Genomic DNA, 21,494 nt, shown 5'->3' on the forward strand with positions numbered 1-21,494 from the left:
AAGAGCGCTGGAACAAGTTGTTAATCGAGGGACTTAATTTGGTTTCGCCGGACGAACTCTACGCCGTCATCAAGAAGCGAATTGAACGAGTCTTGATTCGCACAGTTAAATCTTCTTATTTGTTTAATCAGAAAAGTGTCAAAATAGTTTCCTAACTCTTTGCGTGGAAAAATATTACATCGAGCCTAATGCATTTCTGCATCAGAACTATAGTGAAATTATGCCACATGTCCGAAGGAGGCGGACCATACCTTAAAGTATAGAATTTTTTTTTCATTTAGTGGATCCGTCGTGTGACATGGCGCCATTTCATTGGAGTCCTGGTGGAGACTCTTGATGTAATACTTTTTCCTTTGCATGGGATCATTTTTGCCCCAAGGTCTATAAAACTGTCATTTTAATCTTCAAGACTCCTTTACTATGGGTTGAAATAGTTTACCCATAGGACTATTTCAGTGCCAATTTAGAGACTGAGGATTAATTGGACACTTTTATGGACTCCGGGACTAAAATGGCACCATATAGGCAAGGGACTATTTTGTCACTTCACTCCTTTTTAATATGATGGTTCTTTCATGGCACCAGCTTAATTTTACCCTCCTAATTCTTACCCTAGGTCGGAGGTTCCTACCAGCAGCGAATTCTGACTGAGTACCTTAAGGGCATCCAGTTGAGAACAGAGGAAGTTGTACAAGCCTTAAGAGGCTCACAAAAATGAGATTCTTCATATGAGAATCATAATATAGGTATGATTTTTTCAATAAAACTGGTTTGTGTTATCTAATTAAACTATTTTTTCAGCTCAAGATTTAGGGCAGCTTTTTAATGCTTTGTTTTATAGACCTCTGCTACAGTTTTATTTGAGTACAAGTTTTGCCATTTATTAGACTTTTTTATGTTATAAGCAATTTTTTATAACCAGATGTATTGCGATCTCTCGATTGCGAGATCCCACAATCCTATGGAATTGGGGAAACCAAATAAGTTGTTTTCTCTTGATTGCCGATTTATGGGAGAATTCTTACCTTTTTTTTTTTTTCTTATTTCTAATTAGGATTATTCTCTGTTAGGAGTATTTATATGTTATTATTTTCTAGTTTAGGAGACTTTTAGATTTGTTTGTGTCGTAGAGATTGTATCTCTGATTTCTACCCTAAGTGGTAGGAACTGGTGGCTTACCTCCTCAACATTTGCAATGCACCGTCATCCATCTCGCTGTTTTCAATCGGGACAGCTGCTGAATGGTGTCTAACCTCTACAAATATCGTCAATCGCTCATGTATTTTTTCCCTCACTATTCCTCCACCACCTCCCCGTCATATCACGGAGTGTGGTTATGAGAAGGAAAATTAATGAAAAAAAAGAAGAAAAGTGTCCCTAATTCTTTGAAGAGAGACATTTTACTCCCAGAGTTTACAACTTTTAATATAGATTGAAAATACTTCCAATGAAAGAATATTTTAGCTCCAATTAAAAGAGTCTGGATAAGATAAATTATAACCACCACTATAGTTTTGAAAAAACCTACTTTTACTACAACTTCACACTTTTATAGAAGCTGTAGCTTCCCATACCTACTTAGGAAGATTTTCACTGGCTTTCAGCCAGGAAAAGCTGAAATTTGACTCCAATCCTTTATTTTAAAAATAAGAAAAATTTGATTTTATTCGAATGCCACATATAAGCCAAATATTTTGTTCTAAAGTTTTGATGCAGTTTTGTTTTCTTGGTCTGCTATAAAATGCTTCAGCCATGACAAGGAGAAGAAACAGCAAAAAATTCAGCATTACTGTGGGAGCAGAACTTGTTCCTGCTGCAAGGTTTTTCATATTCGTCGGTCTCACTCATGTTTTACGATCTCTAGACCTGGAAGAAATATTGCATCCAAACACCACAGGTGTGGATTGGTGGTACTCTGGTAGTATTGTGGTTGTATTACGGTACAATACCACCAGAATACTACCGTATGTGCTATTCTGATGGTATTCTGATCGTATTATGGCAGGATTGTTGTGCAACACCAGCATAATATCACCAGAATACTAAAAGGCCGCCCGCACCTATCTCATCCGCACACAATATTTTCTACTAGATCATTCTCTATTGCAAGTGCTTTTTCAAGGTTTTGCATGCTTGCTGCTGAGCAAGAAAAGCTTTAAAATCAAAGAAATGAAGTAAAGGTAGCAGAATTTCTTTCATTGTCTCGAAAGATTTGTGTATGTACCTTGCATTTCTTATGTATTTGCATGAACTTTTAATTTTTTCATTTTAGTACTTTATTTATGCAAGAAAAGATGTATTCCATCTTTTAAAAGATATTAATAGTGGCATTTTTTATGTGGTAGATATGTAAATACATAGCAGTTGTGTGTTATGTATGTAAAATCCCCTTATCATTTTTCTTCCCATTTTTGCATATTTGTTAAGGTGTTTTTACTCCTATAAGTGCATAAAATTGTGTGTTCAAAATTGCTCATGAATTGCATGTTTGTGTTCAACTCTATTTACATGTTATTGTTTATGTTCGACTTGAAATTGACACGTTTAAATTAATTAAAAAACTTAATGTAGGATGTTGGATTCAAACTTGCACCATTCCTATGCGATAACAGTTGTAGTTGCATGCCAACATGAGTTGTGGTGGTTTAAACTTAAATATAAAACAAATCAAACATGATTGAACAAAGGTTTATGTGTTCTGTTCTGTTGTTTAACGAATCATTTAAAGACAAACTACTTAACGAGCTTAAAGTCAATTTTATGGCTATCAAATTTATCTAAATATTTTTTACATAATAAATTATTAAATGTTAATAATAACAAAATTGAGCTGAGATTATTTTTATTAATTTAATATTTGAGGGAAGTTTAAAAAATAAATATATGAGGAAGTTAGTTGTATGGTTAGTAAAATTTAATTATATATATATATATATGAGTTATTTATGATTATCACATAACTTCCATATATTTATGAATCTAACAGTTAAATTTATTTTTTATATTTAAACCATTGGTGTCATAATGTATGCATAAAAATATATATTTGAATATTAATAATAATAATATTTTTTTGTAAAATATTTAAAATGTAAGTGTTAAGCATATAAATATGAAAGTTTAGATATTGGGTATATATATAAATATCATATAATTCTTATGTAAAGACTGCTAGCATTTGCAAATTAATGTTTATATTCATAACCTTTTTTCAATAGGATAATGCATAAAAGATATATATTATTTTTTAAAAATTAGTAATAATGATATTTTTAAAAAAAATATTAAAAATTTTAGTGTTATTCTTATAAATATAAAAATTTAAGTGTTAGACGCGTAAATATATAAGAACAGATTGATCCGCAAATGGCCATAAAAGTGAAGTCCAGCTGTATCCGCCGTACGGATGCCCGCCACTAAAAGGAGCAAGGCGAGATAGCTTTCGCCGGAATCTTTGAATCTTGATCACTCAGCTCGCCGCCAACCGCCAATCGTCTCTCTTCTATTCTCCCATTGTTCCTAGAACATGAAAAGTTTCAGCAAGATCTATCGCGGAGGACGGCGGAGCTCTTCTTCGCTCCCTCTGTGTTTTCGCATTCTATATGCTCACTACTTCTTCTTCTTCTTCCTCTCTTCTCTTCTTCTCCCAGTCATCTACAGCCGCCGCCGCCGGCGGCCAGCGACTTCAGGTTAAGCACATCCGACCTTCCCTCGACGAATCAGAGATTGGATCTGGTGATTTGGAGCAAGATTCGAGCTCGGATCAGAAGCTCGAAGAGCAGAATCGAAACGAGGAGAGGCAAGAAGAGGAAAACCGGAACGATGAACGGAGAGAGAGCCGGGATCAGAAGCAGATGGAGGAAAATAGAGACACTGAGAGTCAAGCAATATTTCAGCTGGAGGATAAAGAGAGCAGCCCTGCCGAAAACCTAATTGAGGAACAGAGCGAGATTAGAGATATTGATTGGGATCTGTGCAACGTTACCTCAGGTGCTGACTACATTCCTTGCCTTGACAATGTAATGGCTGTGAAGAAGCTGAAGAGCTGGAATCATTATGTGCACAGAGAGCGCCATTGTCCGGAGAAAAGTACGGCTTGTCTTGTTCCTCTTCCTAAGGGGTATAAGAGGTCGATTGAATGGCCTACTAGCAGAGATAAGGTTGTTACAGTAGATTTGTATTTTTTTTGTAGTATTTACTTTGATTTTGATTTTTTTTTTCTTTTGGTTGATTAGATATGGTACAGTAATGTTCCAAGAACTAAGCTTGCTGAGGTGAAGGGGCATCAGAACTGGGTGAAGGTTGATGGAGAATATCTGATATTTCCTGGAGGTGGAACGCAGTTCATTCATGGAGCTCTAAATTATATAGATTTCATTCATCAGGTATGGATTGGCTGGTGATTTACTTCGAAGAAAGTGGATTTGGTTGTAGAACAGTTTTTCTTTATGAGTTCTTATAATTATGGTGCATTTGAATAAACAGCACACAATTCTTACATATTATATATCTCACTCCCAAACTTTTATATTTATACAAATAGCACTCAAATCATTAATATCTCATAAAAAATGGCAGTATTGCTACTTTTTTAAAGTGAAATAAACCTTCTCGTACATAGTTTAAAGCATGGAAGTGTTATTTATGTGAATATTGAAGTATAGGTGTGAGATGTATAAATACATAAGAATTGTGTGCTGCATATGTAAATTTCCCTATAACTATTTGTTCTTAAATGTATGCTGAGTACAAAATAAGTGGATTAAAGAACATATATTAATCAATTTCTTAGATGAAGTTTGAGGAAAAATAGTTGAATAGAAAATGAAATCAATCATGAAGTATTATACAATACTTTGATTTCGAAATTAGGTTTTATGGTGAAGATTTGGAAGTAGATATTGTATATAGTTGGAAACTTTTGGATAATTGGAGTAATTGCAATTACTCAATTTTATTCATGAAAATTGTAAAAGAAAAGTTCATGATTTGATAATTATAGGGAATTGAGTTTTATGGTGAAGATTTGGAAGAGAATAAAATGGAAATATATCATGGCATTGGAGGCTCGCTTAAATCTCGCCTGAACGAACTTTTTTTTGTAAGGCAATTAATGGAAAAACTTAGAGAGCATAAAGAGAGTCGTTATATCTTATGTATTGAACTTAAAAAAAATCTTATGATAGAGTACCATGTTGATTGATTTATTGGGCATAAAAAAAAGTGTGCTTCAAAGGTATGTTGATATCATGCATGCATTTATTAATGCAACAATGACTAGTATTAGAATTAGTTTTGGACTAATCCAAGGCTTTCTACTCACAATTGGCATATATAAAGGATATGTATTTAATGAGCATTTTTTTGTAATCTTTATATTAATGCCAAGAGGATAAATAAAAGTCAGAACGATATAAGTGGATGGTAAGATTATCATCCATTAAAAAGAAGACGGTGAAATAAATATGAGATATATTAGCATATAAAACAATAGAAGACATGCCAGTAAGGGGGTTATAAAATTAATTTGAAAATATGAAGAGAAAATAGGTATAATAGCGTTAACATAGCCATAATTGCGCAAAATAAAATTAATATCTAATGCAACACAAAAGGATTCAAGTATTCTATACGATGAGATCAGCAACCTCTTATTACTCAAGATTATTTGTTTCCCTAATTCATTTTCATTCTATGCATGATGCCGGATTTCATGAGGACTCATTTTATATCTATTACCTACAAGTTATCAAACTTTTCTTTGATGCAACATCTCGAGAAAGTGGTTTTTTGATACGACCGAAAAAATGAACTTATAGGACAAATTGATTGTTTTTGAAATTTTAGGGGAATTTACATACATGCCACACAATGCTTATGTATTTACTTATCTAACACCCAAAGCTTGATATTTACACTAAAACACCTTGGTATCATAAGCATTTGTATGAAAAGGCATATTTACTTTTAAAAAAGTAGTGATGGCGGTACTTTTGCTGTAATGTTACATATTTGAGTGGTATGCATGTAACTATGAATGTTCAGGTGTTAGATACGTAAATACCTTAAAATTATGTGTTATGTATGTAAATGCCCCTAAATTTTATCAGTCGCTTATTGGATAACCATTTTATATCCCTTTTTGACAATTCAACTTGCTAGGGCATTCTTTTACTCTATTGCTTTTATGTAATAGAGACAAATCTTCAAAACAAAGTCAGTTTTCAGCCATCTTTATAAAACAAAAGCTTTGTTTTTATCCTTCTTAGTTCTGTTTTATGGCATCTCTTCCTCTTGCTGCAGTCCCAACGTGATATTTCGTGGGGAAAGAATACCCGTGTTATATTAGATGTCGGCTGCGGGGTTGCGAGCTTTGGTGGCTATCTCTTTGAACGTGACGTGCTTGCGATGTCATTCGCACCAAAGGACGAACATGAAGCACAAGTTCAATTCGCTCTTGAGCGTGGAATTCCTGCAATATCTGCAGTCATGGGCTCCCAACGGCTTTCATTCCCAAGCAACGTTTTCGATCTTGTTCATTGTGCGAGATGTCGTGTCCCGTGGCACGCAGATGGTATTCATCTTCAATATTTTTCCCATCAATCATCATTTGTGTTATATTTTTTATTATTGTATTGTGGTTGTGATGAGCAGGAGGCATGCTGCTGCTGGAGCTGAATCGGGTGCTGCGTCCCGGTGGCTATTTTGTGTGGTCAGCCACGCCTGTTTATCAAAAACTGAAGGAAGATGTAGGAATATGGAAAGGTGATTTTTTGGTGTTAGGATTTTGCCTTCCAAATCCTTGCTTAGTTACTGGACACGGTTAAATGTAGGAAAATTTGCATAAATGAAACTCAATTTTTTATTTTTTTACATATTCAACACCTAAAATTCAATTTTTACATACATACCACATTTTCTATGCATGAAAGGTGTATTTTACTTTTTTTTAAGTTTAAAAAGGGTTATTTTGATATGATAAGAAATATTTGGGTGTTGTAAATGTAAAAATTGAAGTTTAGGTGTTAGATATTTAAATACATAGTAGTTAAAAAAAAATACATAGAAGTTGGGTGGTTTGTATTTTAATGCTCTTTTTGAAACTGAAAAGCTTTATTGTTTTTTTAGTTCAGCAATGTCATCACTTACCATATCAATGTGCTGGGATCTGGTCACTATCAAAAAGGATAAATTAAATGGAGTTGCTGCAGCTTTTTATAGGAAACCCACAACAAATGAATGTTATGACAACAGAAAGAATCAAAATCCTCCCATGTGTGAGGAAGGAGATGATCCCAATGCAGCTTGGTGAGTTGGCAATTCAGAATCTTTTTTTTATTGGGGCGTTTACATACATTCCACACAATTCTTATGTATTTACATATCTAAAACCTAAACATTCATATCTAAAACCTAAACATTCATATTTACATGTGCATCACTCAAAAACATTACTTTTTTAACATTACTTATAAAAACCACCAACACTACCCTTTTAAAGCTGACATACGCCTTTTCATGCACATTACTTATAAAAACCACCAAAACTACCCTTTTAAAGCTGACATACGCCTTTTCATGCATAGCTCTATGACACCAAGGTGTTACAAGTGTAAATATCAAACTTTGGGTGTTAGATATGTAAATACATGAGAATTCTGTGGTATGTATCTGTGGTATGTATGTATAAGTTTCCCTTTTTTTATAATAAGAAAATTCTGCTTTTTGGACATGATATTGATTTCAGTGCTGTGGAAAAATATAGTTTAAATCAGGCTAGCATTTATTCATATGATCATAACAAATAAATCCTGAAGTGACAATCAGCAAAAGACTTCCTTAACCTTGCTTCGGGGGTGAGCTATAAATGGTTTTTATCATAATTTGCTAATGTCACCTTGATATTTTATATTGTGCATAGCTTTGTTTATCTATGCCACTTTTCATGGAAATTTAATGGATTAATTTTATTGGAACTGTATTTATAAGGCTGAGAATTTAGCTTTCGTAAATCGCTCAAAAATAAATTTTGGCGTCGATTGAAGTAAACGAGCAGAGCTAAAATCATGGTTGGAATTTTTTTAGTTGATTTCAGGTCATATATGGATTGGCTCGAATTAACTCAATTTATACACACACACACATACATCACAGTAAATAAAATTTTAAAATGCACAAGTGGCATGATTTTTGTGCAATTTCTTTGTATTCATTCATTTTAAACTTGATCAATCGAAATGAGCCAATTCGTTTTGATTTTCAAAATGGAATGGATCCAAATAAGCTTAATTTGAGCCATCTGTTATGATTTTGAGACGGATCAAGCTCGATTCAATTTTTACCCGAGCTGGCTTGAAATTGAATGCAACGAGCCAAACCTTCACTTGGCTCGAAATCGGCTTGAAGCCGGATTATTCATGGATCGTTCATAACACCGTTCATAAACTTCATGTAGAATTAGTCAAAACTTAATTTGGGCTCACTAGGATCTTGGGAATTAGATTCAGATTGAGCTGAGACACGTTTTGAGGGATGACTCTTTTTAGATAATTCCTTACAGACAATTTGATCCAATGAGATTAAAGTTGGGCAAAGCAACTATGGGTATACAAATTAAGCAGGGAATTTTTGTGACTTTACATGATGAATAGCTATTAAGTATAAAGTAGTGTTGTTGGTGATCTTTTATGACATATAAGATGATTTCTTTCTCAGGAAAAAGGTTATGACTGACATGTCCAATAATTTGGGGAAAATTTTCGAAGTTTATGACTGATATTTCTTCCACAAATTGAGGGGAGTCTCAGTAAACGAAGCTATTTTAGAAAATTTTACATACATGCCGCACAATTCCTTTGTATTTACATATCTAACATCTAAACTTTTATATTTAAATTTATAACTCTTTGATGTTATAACTCTGCATGAAATGATGTATTTTACTAATAACAAGTAAAATGGACATCATATTTTCTTGTGTAGATGTGAAAGTTGATATGTTAGAAATGTAAATACATAATAGCCATGAGATATGTACGTAAATTCCCCAATTATCTTTAATAAATCTGTAAAATCATAGAATTTTCTGTCTTTCTGAATTCTCAGAGAAATAAAGATTTGTTTTTTTTCTGTTTTATTCTTTCCATTTCTGAATTTGGCATTTCTTGTGTTCATTCCCCAGGTATATTCCTCTAAAAACCTGCATGCATAGGGTGCCTGTTAATGCAGCTGAAAGAGGCGCAAAATGGCCTGCGAACTGGCCAAAAAGACTCGCAATGCCTCCATATTGGCTGAACTCCTCCCATACAGGAATCTATGGAAAACCAGCTCATGATTTTAAATCAGACTACCAGTACTGGAAACATAGAGTAATGAATTTCTACCTCCATAATTTGGGCATCAACTGGTCCAAACTTAGAAATGTAATGGATATGAGATCTGTATATGGAGGGTAAGAATTCTGCTGCTCCCATGCAACACTTTGTATTTTATAACTTCACAAAAAAAGTGTTGTAATGGTCCTCTGATTATTTTGTAGGGGTTCATTTTAGCCCCTCGAGTCTATAAAAGTGCAAGTTTAGTTGCCAAACTCTTTTAAGTCCTCCATTTTTTTACACCTTTATAGACCTCTGCGACTAAAATGACCTCATGTAAATAATCAAGGAATTATTTTGACACCATACTTCTCTTACCTGACAAAGTTCTCTTCAGGTTTGCTGCTGCTCTGAAAGATCTGAATGTGTGGGTCATGAATGTTGTGAACATTGATTCTCCAGATACGTTGCCCGTTATCTACGAGCGCGGCCTTTTCGGCATATATCACGACTGGTGTGAATCCTTTAGCACTTATCCCCGAACCTATGATCTCCTCCACGCCGACCATCTGTTCTCAAAGATGAAAGAAAGGTAAAATCATTTGAATTATGATGAATGTGAGAGCTCATGAATGTTATTTAAATTTATCTACATACACACAACATAATTCTCATCTATTTACATATCTCACCCCAAAACTTTGATATATACATACACAGCACTCAAATCCTTTATATCACATCAAAAATAGCACTAATACCGCTTTTTAAAAGTGACATGCACATTTTCATGCTTACGTCGCATATGAAAGTTTAGGTGTGAGATATATAAATACATAAGAATTGCGTGCCGCGTGTAAATTTCTCATAAATTTATTTAATTGTATAGAAAATATAAAAATATTTGACCTGGGATTTCAGGTGCAGTATTGTTCCAGTTCTGGCTGAGATCGATAGGATTGTGAGGCCAGGAGGCAAGCTGATAGTCAGGGATGAATCTGCTGTTGCCAGTGAAGTGGAAAATCTGTTGAAGTCTTTGCACTGGAAGATTTTAACAAGCTTTAACAAAAACAAAGAAGGAATAATCTCAGCAGAAAAATCAGATTGGAGTGTAAATTTCTCATAAATTTATTTAATTGTATAGAAAATATAAAAATATTTGACCTGGGATTTCAGGTGCAGTATTGTTCCAGTTCTGGCTGAGATCGATAGGATTGTGAGGCCAGGAGGCAAGCTGATAGTCAGGGATGAATCTGTCGTTGCCAGTGAAGTGGAAAACCTGTTGAAGTCTTTGCACTGGAAAATTTTAACAAGCTTCAACAAAAACGAAGAAGGAATAATCTCAGCAGAAAAATCAGATTGGAGACCTGACAAGTATTCTGCTTCATCGTGACCAGTTAAGTAATGATTTGTAGTACAATAATTCAGCTTTTTTTTCTTTTTTCTTTACACCATTTTTGTTTTCTACTATTTTGTTAAACTTCGCAAGGTTAAAATTCAACATTTTAATAATGCTTTTTTACCTGGTTAGAATGTGTAGATAGCTTGTCTGTGCAGACCATGGCAAGAATAGTATTTTTGGGAATTTAATAGTGTTGCATTTGTTGTGAATCCAACTGCTATAAATCAATCTTCAAGTAAAGTTCAATACAAATCCAGAACTCAAATCATTCATCATAAACCACATTTTATCTTGAAGGATTCAAAGCTTTGGAGAGTGGAGGTATTAGGGGTGAGCATTCAGTCACTTCGTATGAATGTATTTTCATTTTGATCAAATTACAGAAAAATCAAAGCTGATGAAATTAAAATTAAATTCAATGTAAATCCTTCAGTTATAAGCTTTTTTATTTTTTTGGTGGTTTAGTTATGAACAAGTATTACATATATAATTATCAATTTAATTTCATTATTTCAATTAATTGTTATATATTATTTAAAAGTTATATTTTTTGAACTTGTTTAACATGAATAAAAAATCTTTAATTATATTTGATTTTTTGACTTGTTTTTTGTTAAATAAAAATTAAAATCGGAATAATAATAATAATAATAATAAATTGAATATTAAGGCTTTTAGAGCTAAAAATTGAACTGGATTTTTGAGGCTGAATCTATGAATTTTTTATATTAACCAAATAATGCACAACCCTTGTTGATAAAGGCAGAGAAGTACAAGAAATATAATAATATAACAAAATATGCAAGAAAGATAAGTACTTGTTGCCAAAGGATTAGTGATTTTAACTAATTTAAGGGGGCAAGTACATAGAGAGCACCTAAAACTTTGCTATTTACAAATCAATCACTCTTTCATCTCTTTTCTCACTTAAATATCAAAATTCACTATAAAAATACCAACAATATATATATATATATATATCAAATACTCAATAATTTGATCGTGACATGCACATATAAATGTATCAGTTCTGTGATACAAAAATTCATCAGGATGCTTGATTTGTAAATATTGAATGTCTCGGGTGCTCTGTATGAAATTATCCCTATTGCTTGATTTGTAAATAGTGAATGTCTCGGGTGCTCTGTATGAAATTATCCCTAAATTTAAATGTCCAACAATGAAACCCAACGAAAACCATTACTGAATTTCACCATCCTTCTTCATCTAAACAAAGAAGAGGAAAACAATTCTGCAAAATGTTACAATTACAGCCTTCTAGTATCCATAAATTCCAGAAAGAATGAAAACATTTCAGTATCTCATCATCTTGATTTTACCATCGTCCCATTTATAAATAAATAATTTTTTTTTTTTTTTAAAAGGTGCTACATGAGAATTCGGATCACAGCCAGTCCAACAGCAGATATTGAAACCAGAGTACCAATGCAGTACTTTATTACATCATATTTAGCAGCCTCCAATTGCGCCTTCAAGGCATGAATTTCCTGCAAAATAATATTAATAATGATAAAACCATCAAAATTAAAAAAGACATTACATGCATACCACACAACTCATGCATTTACATATTTAACACCCAACTTCACCATCCACATTTCACATCATGACAAACAATACTGTTTTCCTAACTTTTCAAAATTCAAAATGCAAATTTTTATGCATGGATTTACACCACCAAGATGTTATAAAAATATAAATATCAAATTTTGGGTGTAAATTTTCCTAAAAAAAGAATTATTGAATGCCAAAAAGTTTAAAGAACACTAACTCGATCAAGCTTGTTAGTAAGGTCGGATGTCTCAGCACTCTGTTTGGCAAGCTCGTCGCGCAAGCGCCTGCATCAGTGTGGCAATCAGAATGAGAAATAAATTAAAAAAAAAAATGAAATTTATAAAACTTGATATGGATAAATAGAAAAATTTTGGGTGAATAATGTAATATATTAGCAATCATTCAAACTTTACATTGTCATAACTCACCCTCTCTCAAGATTTAAATCTAAACGATGTCCTGCAGTCACTTTGTCAACTTCATACCTGTTCAAAATTAAAGGGGGGCATTTACTTACATATCACACAATTCTTATACATATTTACATATCTAGAGCCTAAACTTTCATATTTACATACATGCCTCTCAAATCTTTGAGATAACATTAAAAATACCACTATTACCTACTTCTTAAAAGTGAAATAAAATTTTCATGCATAACTTTTAACCCCAAAGTGTTATAAATGTAAATATCAAACATTTTTAAGTGTTGGATATGAAAATACATAAGAATTGTATGGTATGCATGTAAATTGCCCTAAAAAAATAAGATCGAATAGCCAGGGTTATCACTGAATATAACAATGCAACAACATCAACGGAAAACAGGAAAAACCTGAGCTCGCTGCGCATCTTTTCGATGTCCGTCTTGAGCTTTTCAGTTTCACGTTGCAGCAAAGAAAAATGATGCTCCTACAGAGAAATGAATGGATAAATCTATAATAAATAAAAAGTCACAAAATATTTATAATATATAATGTGTCATTATTGCAATACAAAGATGTCCCTTGAGATCATGATTGTTATTACAAATTTTACCATGACTGCTGTGTGATTTCCAGGTATAATAACAAGCTATTAACTGGTCAACATTGCTAATAACAGCAATTTAATCTTGGGGCGTTTACATACATACCGCCCAATTCCTATATATTTACATATCCAACTCCTAAATTTTACTTTTTATGTTTATACCGCCCAAATATTCAAAAATACCACCATTTTTAACTTTTTAAAAGTGAAATACACATTTTCATGCATAAGTAAGGTGGTACGTGTGTAAAAATTAAAGTTTAGATGTTATATATGTAAATACATTTGAGTGGTATGTATGTAAAAATCTTCCCTAAATCTTTCACAAATAAACAAGGAGAAATACCATAGACTTATTATGAAACATAGTTAGGCGCAGCAATTACCCAGATTCTATTATCTCCATGATGAATGATTTAAAACCATTTTATGGAATTAGCACTATCGGTTGAAAATAAAAATGCAATGGAACGGGCTAATAGGAGCAACACAAGTGAAGACACAAGTGAAGTGACATGTTTAAATGCTACAACCACGACGATATCAAAAACTCAAATAGTGGGATGTCAAAGTGAGGCTTCACGGGATAGGAATAATAGACCATGACCGAGGATGACATTTAAACGTCTTATAGAGATAGAGATTCAGAAGAAGCGAGCTAAGGGGTTATGTTTTCTGTGTAACGAAAGTTTGTCCCGAGACACCATTGTAAGGATCAGTGCGTGACGGCGAATCAATGAATGAAAAAACCAAGGAGAGTGTGTTGTAGGAGAAGAACACCCTCACTTAGACGTGAAAAAAGTCTCATTAAACTCGGTGGTGGGCTTAACACCTAACCACACTATGAAATTTCGAGGAAAAATCAGAGAGTGGACCTTGGTGGTGTTAGTAAATAGTGGGGCAACCTATAACTTCATCTCTACTAAAGTAGTGAAACATTTAGGGCTTGAGATGGTTGACACATGAAGTTTTGAAGTCATGATGGGGATGCGACAGGTGGAGAAGAACAAAGAAGTTTGTAAATGAGTGATTTTAGCACTGCAATGTATTCAAGTGATGGGTGATTTTTTCCTAATGGATTTAGGGAGTACTAACGTGATGTGATATTGAGTATGAAATGGTTGCGATCCTTAGGAGAGGCTAAGATGAATTGAAAACTCCTAACAATGGAGTTCCAGGAAGGAGCAGGATGGTGTTGCTTTGCAGTGACCCTAATCTGTGCAAGACTTTGGTGACACTCAAGACCATGGTTAGGGTAAAACATGACACGAGGTTGTGATTCTTGATCGAGTTGCATAGCATAGAAGATATGCTTGATATGGAGTTGGCAGAGATTTTGACACTGATCCAACAACTCCTATAATAATTTGCAAAAGTTTTTCGATTGTAACGTAGATTTTCGTCTCTAAGGGAACCGAGCCCCAAGTATAGAAGAACAAGATCGAGAGAGGTTGGAGGCTAAGGATCATACAGCCTAGTGTGAGCCTCTCTAGCCCAATCTTGCTAGTAAAGAAGAATGGTGGGAGTTGGTGTTTTTGTGTGGATTATCAGATAATGAATAAGGAAATAATATTTGACAAATTTCCCATCCTAATGATCGATGAGATATTAGAAGAGTTGTTTGGGGCTACGGTATAATAGAAAATTGACTTGAAGTCAGGGTATCATCAGATTCGAATGCTACTAATGGATGTTTACAAGATTGCATTTGGAACTCATGAGAATTACTACAAATTTCTGGTTAAATGAAAACAATTGTCAGATTATGATGCCACGCGGGAGTTATACAATTTGATCAAACAACAGTTTCCTCACTTCCATCTTGAGGAAAGGCGTCTTTTTAGGAAGAAAGCAATGCTAAACCGGCGCATACGACACCTTCTGCCTCAAGCTCCACTGAATCGATGTCGAGCTCGCCGAAATAGTTTGAAGACTTATGTTTAGGTGTAAGACAAAAATCACATATTAGTCATTTGATATTTATTATTGTGGGGTATAAATAGGGCTAATATGTTTAGGGTTTTGTGATATGTGTGATTGTTATCTTGAAAAATAGGTTTAGGATTTGGCATCGCCTATCTCTTGAATTGCAGGTGTTTCTCTTTTATGCATTTGGTTCGTGTTGTTTTGTGCTGGTAAAGAAAAATATTTTGTTTCGTCCTAATTTATGCGAAAGGTCCTATGCATGAAAATGTGTATTTCTCTTTTTAAAATTTAAAATAGTGGTATTTTTAAAGTGATAGATTTGGATGGCATGAACGTAAAAGGCAAATTTTAGATGTTAGATATGTAAATCCATAAGAACTGGGTGGTATGTATGTAATTGCCCCTAAATAAAACTCACTCTAAACGATAATTTAAATTTCCAACAAAATAAAATCACACAACAATAGGGATTCAAAATATGAGAAGGAAAATTAGATAATATTAGACTTATACGAATCATACATGCAAAAACTAATCATAATGTGTGTATTTGTATATGAAAAGATGAAGAATAAAATTCACCAAAAAAGATTCAAGCATCACATCCATACAAGGAGAAAGTTTCCCCGGAACATATCATCAATATATGCGTCACACTCAAAATTTAAATCCAAAGTACAAAATTATGACAAAATATTGAGTTTTTATCAATTAATAAGATGATCGACATGACTCAAGGGCATTTAATGACTCAAACTAACATAAAAAAAACTAAGGGACATTTACATAACACCAAATTCCAATGAATTTACATATCTAGCAACTAAACTTTACGACTTTACATTCTAACACCAAAATCTTTGACATCACATCAAAAACACCACAATTTTAATTTATAAAAGGTGAAATACACCTTTTCATGCATAAGTCTGGGGGCATAGATGTAAAAATTAAAGTTTGGGTATTAGATATATGTAAATAAATAAGGAATATGTATGTAAATCTTCCAAAAACTAAATCATATCAGGACAAATTTTTGAAAAGCATGACCCATTCTCTATAGGATCAACACCATAAGCATGTTTACACAACTAAAAACTAACTATACAAAACAATTAAAGCAACTTAAAACTCATAATAACCATGTGCTCATCTTAACAAAAATGATCTGCATTTCTGATGCACAATAGACTCTCAGATTTACAGTCTTGTCCTCCCATTCTCATCCTTCTTTGAATTTCCATTGGAAGCCAATCTAGTTGTAGAAACATTGGATTGAATAAAAAAAGGAAGATTTACATACATACCTCTCAATTCTTATGTATTTACATATCTAACACCTAAACTTCAATTTTTACATGCATGCCACCTTACCTATGCATGAAAGTGTGTATTTGACTTTTTAAACGTTAAAATAGTGGTATTTTTATATGATACAAAAACATTTGGGTGGTAAAAATGTAAAGAGTCAAATTTAGGTGTTAGATATGTAATTACATAGGAATTGGGTTTTATGTAAGTAAATCACCAAAAAAAAATAAGCAGCATGTTTTCAATAATCACGAAAACCTATAAATAAAATACAACTCCATGTATAATAATCACAGTGCAAAAGTGAGCATTGCATTGCGGTAGTAGGCCTTTCAGATTGCAGATGCATGAACATCAAGCAAGAAACTACAAGTACCAAAAAGCTAATTTGGAAACTTACAATGTAGCAAACAATTCTTAAGTATTTATACATCTCACACCTAAAGTTTGATATTTACAAACATTGTACGTTGGTGCTTTAAAACTATACATGAAAATGTGAATTTCACATTTAAAAAATGATAATAGGGCTATTTTTGATGTGATATTAAGATTTGGGTGATATGTAAATACATAAGCATTACGTGCTACATATGTAAATGCCCCATAATAAATTTATTTGACAAAATCCATATGACGGACAATCATGAATAACATCAAAGAGTTCCACAGATGTGAATAAAGTCAGAATATAACTTCAAATTCTAGGTATCTGGACTGTCTGAAGCATATTTATGCGCTTTCCATAACTATAATGCAGATATCGCAACATAACATGAAGGCATCAATATAGTAATCTTTTTTTTATTTTTCCTATTCTTCGCAATTGCAAAACAATGATAATCATTACATTTCAAAAAGTGAGAGTCCTTACAACATATAAATTCTAACATCTATCAACCTTTCCAATGACTAAACAACAGATGAAAATTTGATAATATTACTTTAAACAGCATAACAATAAAAATTACTTGTATAGTCAGATGTATTTTGGTTATAACATCCTTTTTAAGAAGAAATACATGCATACCACTCAATTTCTATGTATTTACATATCTAACATCTAAACTTCAATTTTTACACACACCACTTTACACATGGATGAAATGAAGTATTTGACTCAAATGGTGGTATTTTTTTATGTGATATGAAAGATTTGGGTGGTATAAATATAAAAGAGAAGTTTTAGTACACATGAATTGGGAGGTATGTCTGTAAATACCAATTGATTTTTCATTTATTTACATTCTAAAAACCCTTTCTTTGGCTCCACCAAAAAGACAAAAAGCAATTGTAAGCAAAATACAAAATATCAATTGTCAATAATATTGTAACACCAAGCACCACCAAAAAAGAAAACAAAATGACAAACCTGTAAACTCTGCACCTCAGACTTGAACTTGGAGAGATTAGCATCTTGCGCCATCTCACTCTGCAAAACAAAACATCAATCACCACATATCTTCCTTCCACTCGAAGAACTAACAAATATATATATATATATATATATACAAACCACGCACCAGCTGCATGCGCCCATTAGACACGAATGATTGCGACACATTCTCCAAACTATCATTCAGAACTTCTGTAATGGCGGAAGTAATCGCCTCGGCCTGCTTTGAGGGCACACCCTGCCCTTCCAATCTCCTCACCTGCCAACGAATCAAACAACTTCATAAGAACTCTTGTCATTGGCATTACATCAAACACCTTACCTTCACACAAACTCGATAGAGAGAGAGAGAGAGAGATAAGCAGAAACCTACCAGTCCCAGGGTATCCACCAGAAATGCCCTCTTCCCATTTCCATTCGACTTGGCTAGTTCTGAGAGCTCGCGGATTTGATTACTTGAAGATGTCAACGCCATCCATACTCTCCGGCGAGCAATCGCCGCCGCCGCCATCCGAATCTCTGGAACAGCGCAGTCGAAAATAGAAGAAGCGAACGAAGTTAATACATCACTCCGATTGCTTTCTTGATTCCCAGATCGAATCCGACAATCCCAACCCTCTCTCCCTCTCTCCCCCCCTCTCTCTACTTAGGTTTACTGCTCTGATTCTCTCAACTTTGTCGGATCGAGAGGAAGAGATCAGAGGGGAAGCATTTTTTTACATATATACCACTTTAATTCCTGTGTATTTACATACTGACTTTTTTTTTATACATATACCCACTTACCTATGGATGAAGTTACGACTGTCAAAACGGCTCGTTATCCAGGAAAAGCTCGTGTTCGGTACGTTAATCTATTAAATTATATTTAAATAATCTTTCAATATAAACAATAAGATTTAAAACTTGCACTAATTATTAATATTTTATGACTAAATATATAGCGTTATCAAAATGACTCTTTGTTCGCGAACAACTCTTGTTCGGCTCGCTAAACAAATGAGTCGAACACGAACACACTTTTTGTGTTCGAAATATAAACGAGCCGAACATGAACTGAGCTTGGGCTTGCCCGTTTTCGCTCTGTTTGCGTTCGGCTCGTTTACACCCCTTAATAACGTGATATTTTGATTCCATAAGAAAATTTTGGGCATTAGAGATGTAAGAAAATAAAATTTATGCGTTAAATATGCAAATAACTAAAGAAATGTGAGATATGCATGTAACGACCTCAAATTTAATATTCAGGGTTTTTTTTTTAATCATGATATAAGATGTTTAGAAATGGAACTCACTATTTTTTTTAATGAAATAATTGAGCCCAAAAAATGATATTATGTTCGAGTCCCAACCTTTAATCATTTTATCACGAGTAAATAACCAGAAATCATGCATTTAATTTTTTATTTTTCTTCCAAAATTTACTTCATAAGCGATATATATATATATATATATATATATATATATATTATTCCACACATCGTGACTCTTTAGTTGGTAGCAGCATTGTCAGTCGTGAGTCCTCTTGAGTCACAGGTTTGACATCTGTCTTGCAGTAATAGATCGAGTGGTTAGACACATGAGATTGGTTGGGAGCTCGTATATTAACCTGCAACAAATCCTTTCTAATATAGGCGCATTCTGTGGCCGGTTGATAGAGCTGCCTCTTTAAGGTCGTAAGTCCTCTCACGCCTCGGGTTCGAATCTCCTGACAGTGCAGTGATATATATATATATATATAGACCACACACACACACACAGAGAGGCATTCCAAGGCCTGTTGGTAGAGCAGTCTGTTTAAGGTTGTAAGTCCCCTCACGCCTCGGGTTCAAATCCCCTGTCAGTGCACTCTATTCTTAAGACAAGTGATACTCGAATTTATTTGCATACTCCCGTCAGGCCTCGCATTCGAATCCCGTGCCAGTCCTGATGCATATATATATATAGCCCCTTAATAATTAATTGTTTGCTTAGAATAAAGACAATGAAATTTAAAGTAACAGAAAAAAAAATATTAAATTAAAATTCCTCATCTAATATAACAAATGCTAGAAAAAAATTATTAGCGTGAAGAGAACCTGTGAATAATTAGCAAAAGGAGCATTTACATACAGACCCACCCATTTCCTATGTATTTACATGTCTAACACCTAAACTTCTTACATTTATACCTCCCAAATCTTTCGTACCAGATAAAAAAATACCACTGTTCTAACTCTTACGAAGTAAAATACAACTTTTCTTACATGGGTGGTAAGGTGGCATATATGCAAAATTTGGAAGCTTAGGTTGTTAGATATGTAAATACATAGGATTTGAGTGGGTATGTATGTAAATCTTGGTACATAACTACTGATACACAAGTTAGAAGCAAGGACACAAGAAATTCATTAAAACTATCACCACCTAAAATGGCATACTCACCCTTCAAAAAATACAAAAAATTAGCATACTTAGGAAGAGAAATAGCCGTAAAAAGAAAAGTTATAGAATCTTACTAATTGAGATAACAAAGTACATAAACTTACTGCCTCGACTTACCTACCAAAAATTCCAAGCTTGACCCTACTTAGACATTTGAGATGTTAATCATTATGTTACATAAATGAATAGATATATGTTTTATCAAAGCAAGTAAAATACATTTGTCATATAGGATGATTTGTAGCTTGATCAGACGTCTAGCCAAGGAAACCAGTTTTCAGATTGAGGAGTAAGCCAGTGCAAGCTAAACTGACAAGCATCCGTTTGTCACAAACAAAATTAATGCGTAATTGTTCGTCATGTGACTAGTAGACGAGTAGTTATTCGCCAATTGAATTGATGAGGATATCGGTGGGGAGAAAATGAAAATTTTATTGAGTTGACTAGGTCCGGTCTTCCGGTCATCACTTAAGCTAGGCTGAATTGACCTATAAACTGTACCGAGTTAAACTCTATCTTTCATATATTCGACAAGAATGTTGTCCTGAAATCTTCTATCTAGGTATTTGGCTATACATTAAAAAATTATCTAAACTCAAATATACGTATAACCAAAATCTAACCCTCTTCGCATCATTCGATGTGTGGGGGCCTTCCATAGTGACATTCTTGGAGACTCTCGCTATTACGTCACATTCATATATGACCACAACAGAAAGGTATGGGATTACTTTCTGAAGCATAAATCTGATGTATTTTCTGTGTTCAAAACTTAGAAAGCCATGGTTGAAACGGAGACAGATCTAAAACTGGAATGTTTGAGATCTGACAATGGTGGTGAGTACATTGATGGTGGTTCAAGGACTACTGTGCAGCTCAAGGTATCAGAATGGAGAAGACCATTCTGGGGACACCACAGCAAAATGGAGTTGCAGAACGCATGAACAGGACCATCAATGAGTGTGCTAGGAGCATGAGATTGCACGCAGGACTACCACCATCCTTCTCGGCAGATGCAGTCAACACTGCAGTTTACCTGATCAACAGAGGGTCATCTAACCTATTAGACTGTAAATTACCTGAGGAGGTCTGGAGCAACAAAGAGGATCGGAAG

At 33.8% G+C, this 21,494-nt stretch overlaps 2 protein-coding genes and 1 long non-coding RNA gene across 6 annotated transcripts; 2 read left to right on the forward strand and 1 right to left on the reverse strand.

Moving 5' to 3' along the window:
• The first annotated feature begins 6 nt into the window (after positions 1 to 6).
• Positions 7 to 2,324, forward strand: LOC110039010. Its single transcript, XR_002295481.1, has 3 exons — positions 7 to 104; positions 617 to 746; positions 1,751 to 2,324. It is a non-coding gene; the product is annotated as an uncharacterized LOC110039010 (long non-coding RNA).
• Positions 2,325 to 3,574: 1,250 nt separating this feature from the next.
• On the forward strand, positions 3,575 to 10,844 carry LOC110039007 (probable methyltransferase PMT27). Of its 3 annotated transcripts, XM_020743944.1 has the most exons (9): positions 3,575 to 4,160; positions 4,236 to 4,385; positions 6,304 to 6,574; positions 6,655 to 6,765; positions 7,134 to 7,308; positions 9,182 to 9,451; positions 9,712 to 9,906; positions 10,236 to 10,417; positions 10,673 to 10,844. In XM_020743944.1, exons 1-9 carry the CDS (start codon positions 3,603 to 3,605, stop codon positions 10,705 to 10,707), a joined length of 1,947 nt encoding a protein of 648 aa, XP_020599603.1. In that variant the 5' UTR covers positions 3,575 to 3,602; the 3' UTR covers positions 10,708 to 10,844. The 3 variants fall into 3 exon arrangements, with proteins under 3 accessions (XP_020599603.1, XP_020599604.1, XP_020599605.1); XM_020743945.1 differs by lacking the exon at positions 10,236 to 10,417 and having other exon boundaries at positions 10,491 to 10,844; XM_020743946.1 differs by lacking the exon at positions 10,673 to 10,844 and having other exon boundaries at positions 10,253 to 10,333.
• A 1,000-nt stretch (positions 10,845 to 11,844) lies between these two features.
• On the reverse strand, positions 11,845 to 18,700 carry LOC110039011 (protein FMP32, mitochondrial-like). 2 transcript variants are annotated; one of them, XM_020743949.1, is made up of 7 exons: positions 18,330 to 18,695; positions 18,084 to 18,215; positions 17,933 to 17,992; positions 13,127 to 13,203; positions 12,720 to 12,776; positions 12,509 to 12,575; positions 11,849 to 12,224 (listed from the first exon to the last, which is right to left on the reverse strand). In XM_020743949.1, the coding sequence occupies exons 1-7, from the start codon at positions 18,465 to 18,467 to the stop codon at positions 12,105 to 12,107; spliced, it is 651 nt and encodes a 216-aa protein (XP_020599608.1). In that variant the 5' UTR covers positions 18,468 to 18,695; the 3' UTR covers positions 11,849 to 12,104. The 2 variants fall into 2 exon arrangements, with proteins under 2 accessions (XP_020599609.1, XP_020599608.1); XM_020743950.1 differs by lacking the exon at positions 12,720 to 12,776 and having other exon boundaries at positions 11,845 to 12,224; positions 18,330 to 18,700.
• Between the last annotated feature and the right edge of the window lie 2,794 nt (positions 18,701 to 21,494).

The sequence above is a fragment of the Phalaenopsis equestris genome, unplaced genomic scaffold (genome assembly GCF_001263595.1).
Source record: "Phalaenopsis equestris unplaced genomic scaffold, ASM126359v1 Scaffold234742, whole genome shotgun sequence".
NCBI lineage: Eukaryota > Viridiplantae > Streptophyta > Magnoliopsida > Asparagales > Orchidaceae > Phalaenopsis > Phalaenopsis equestris.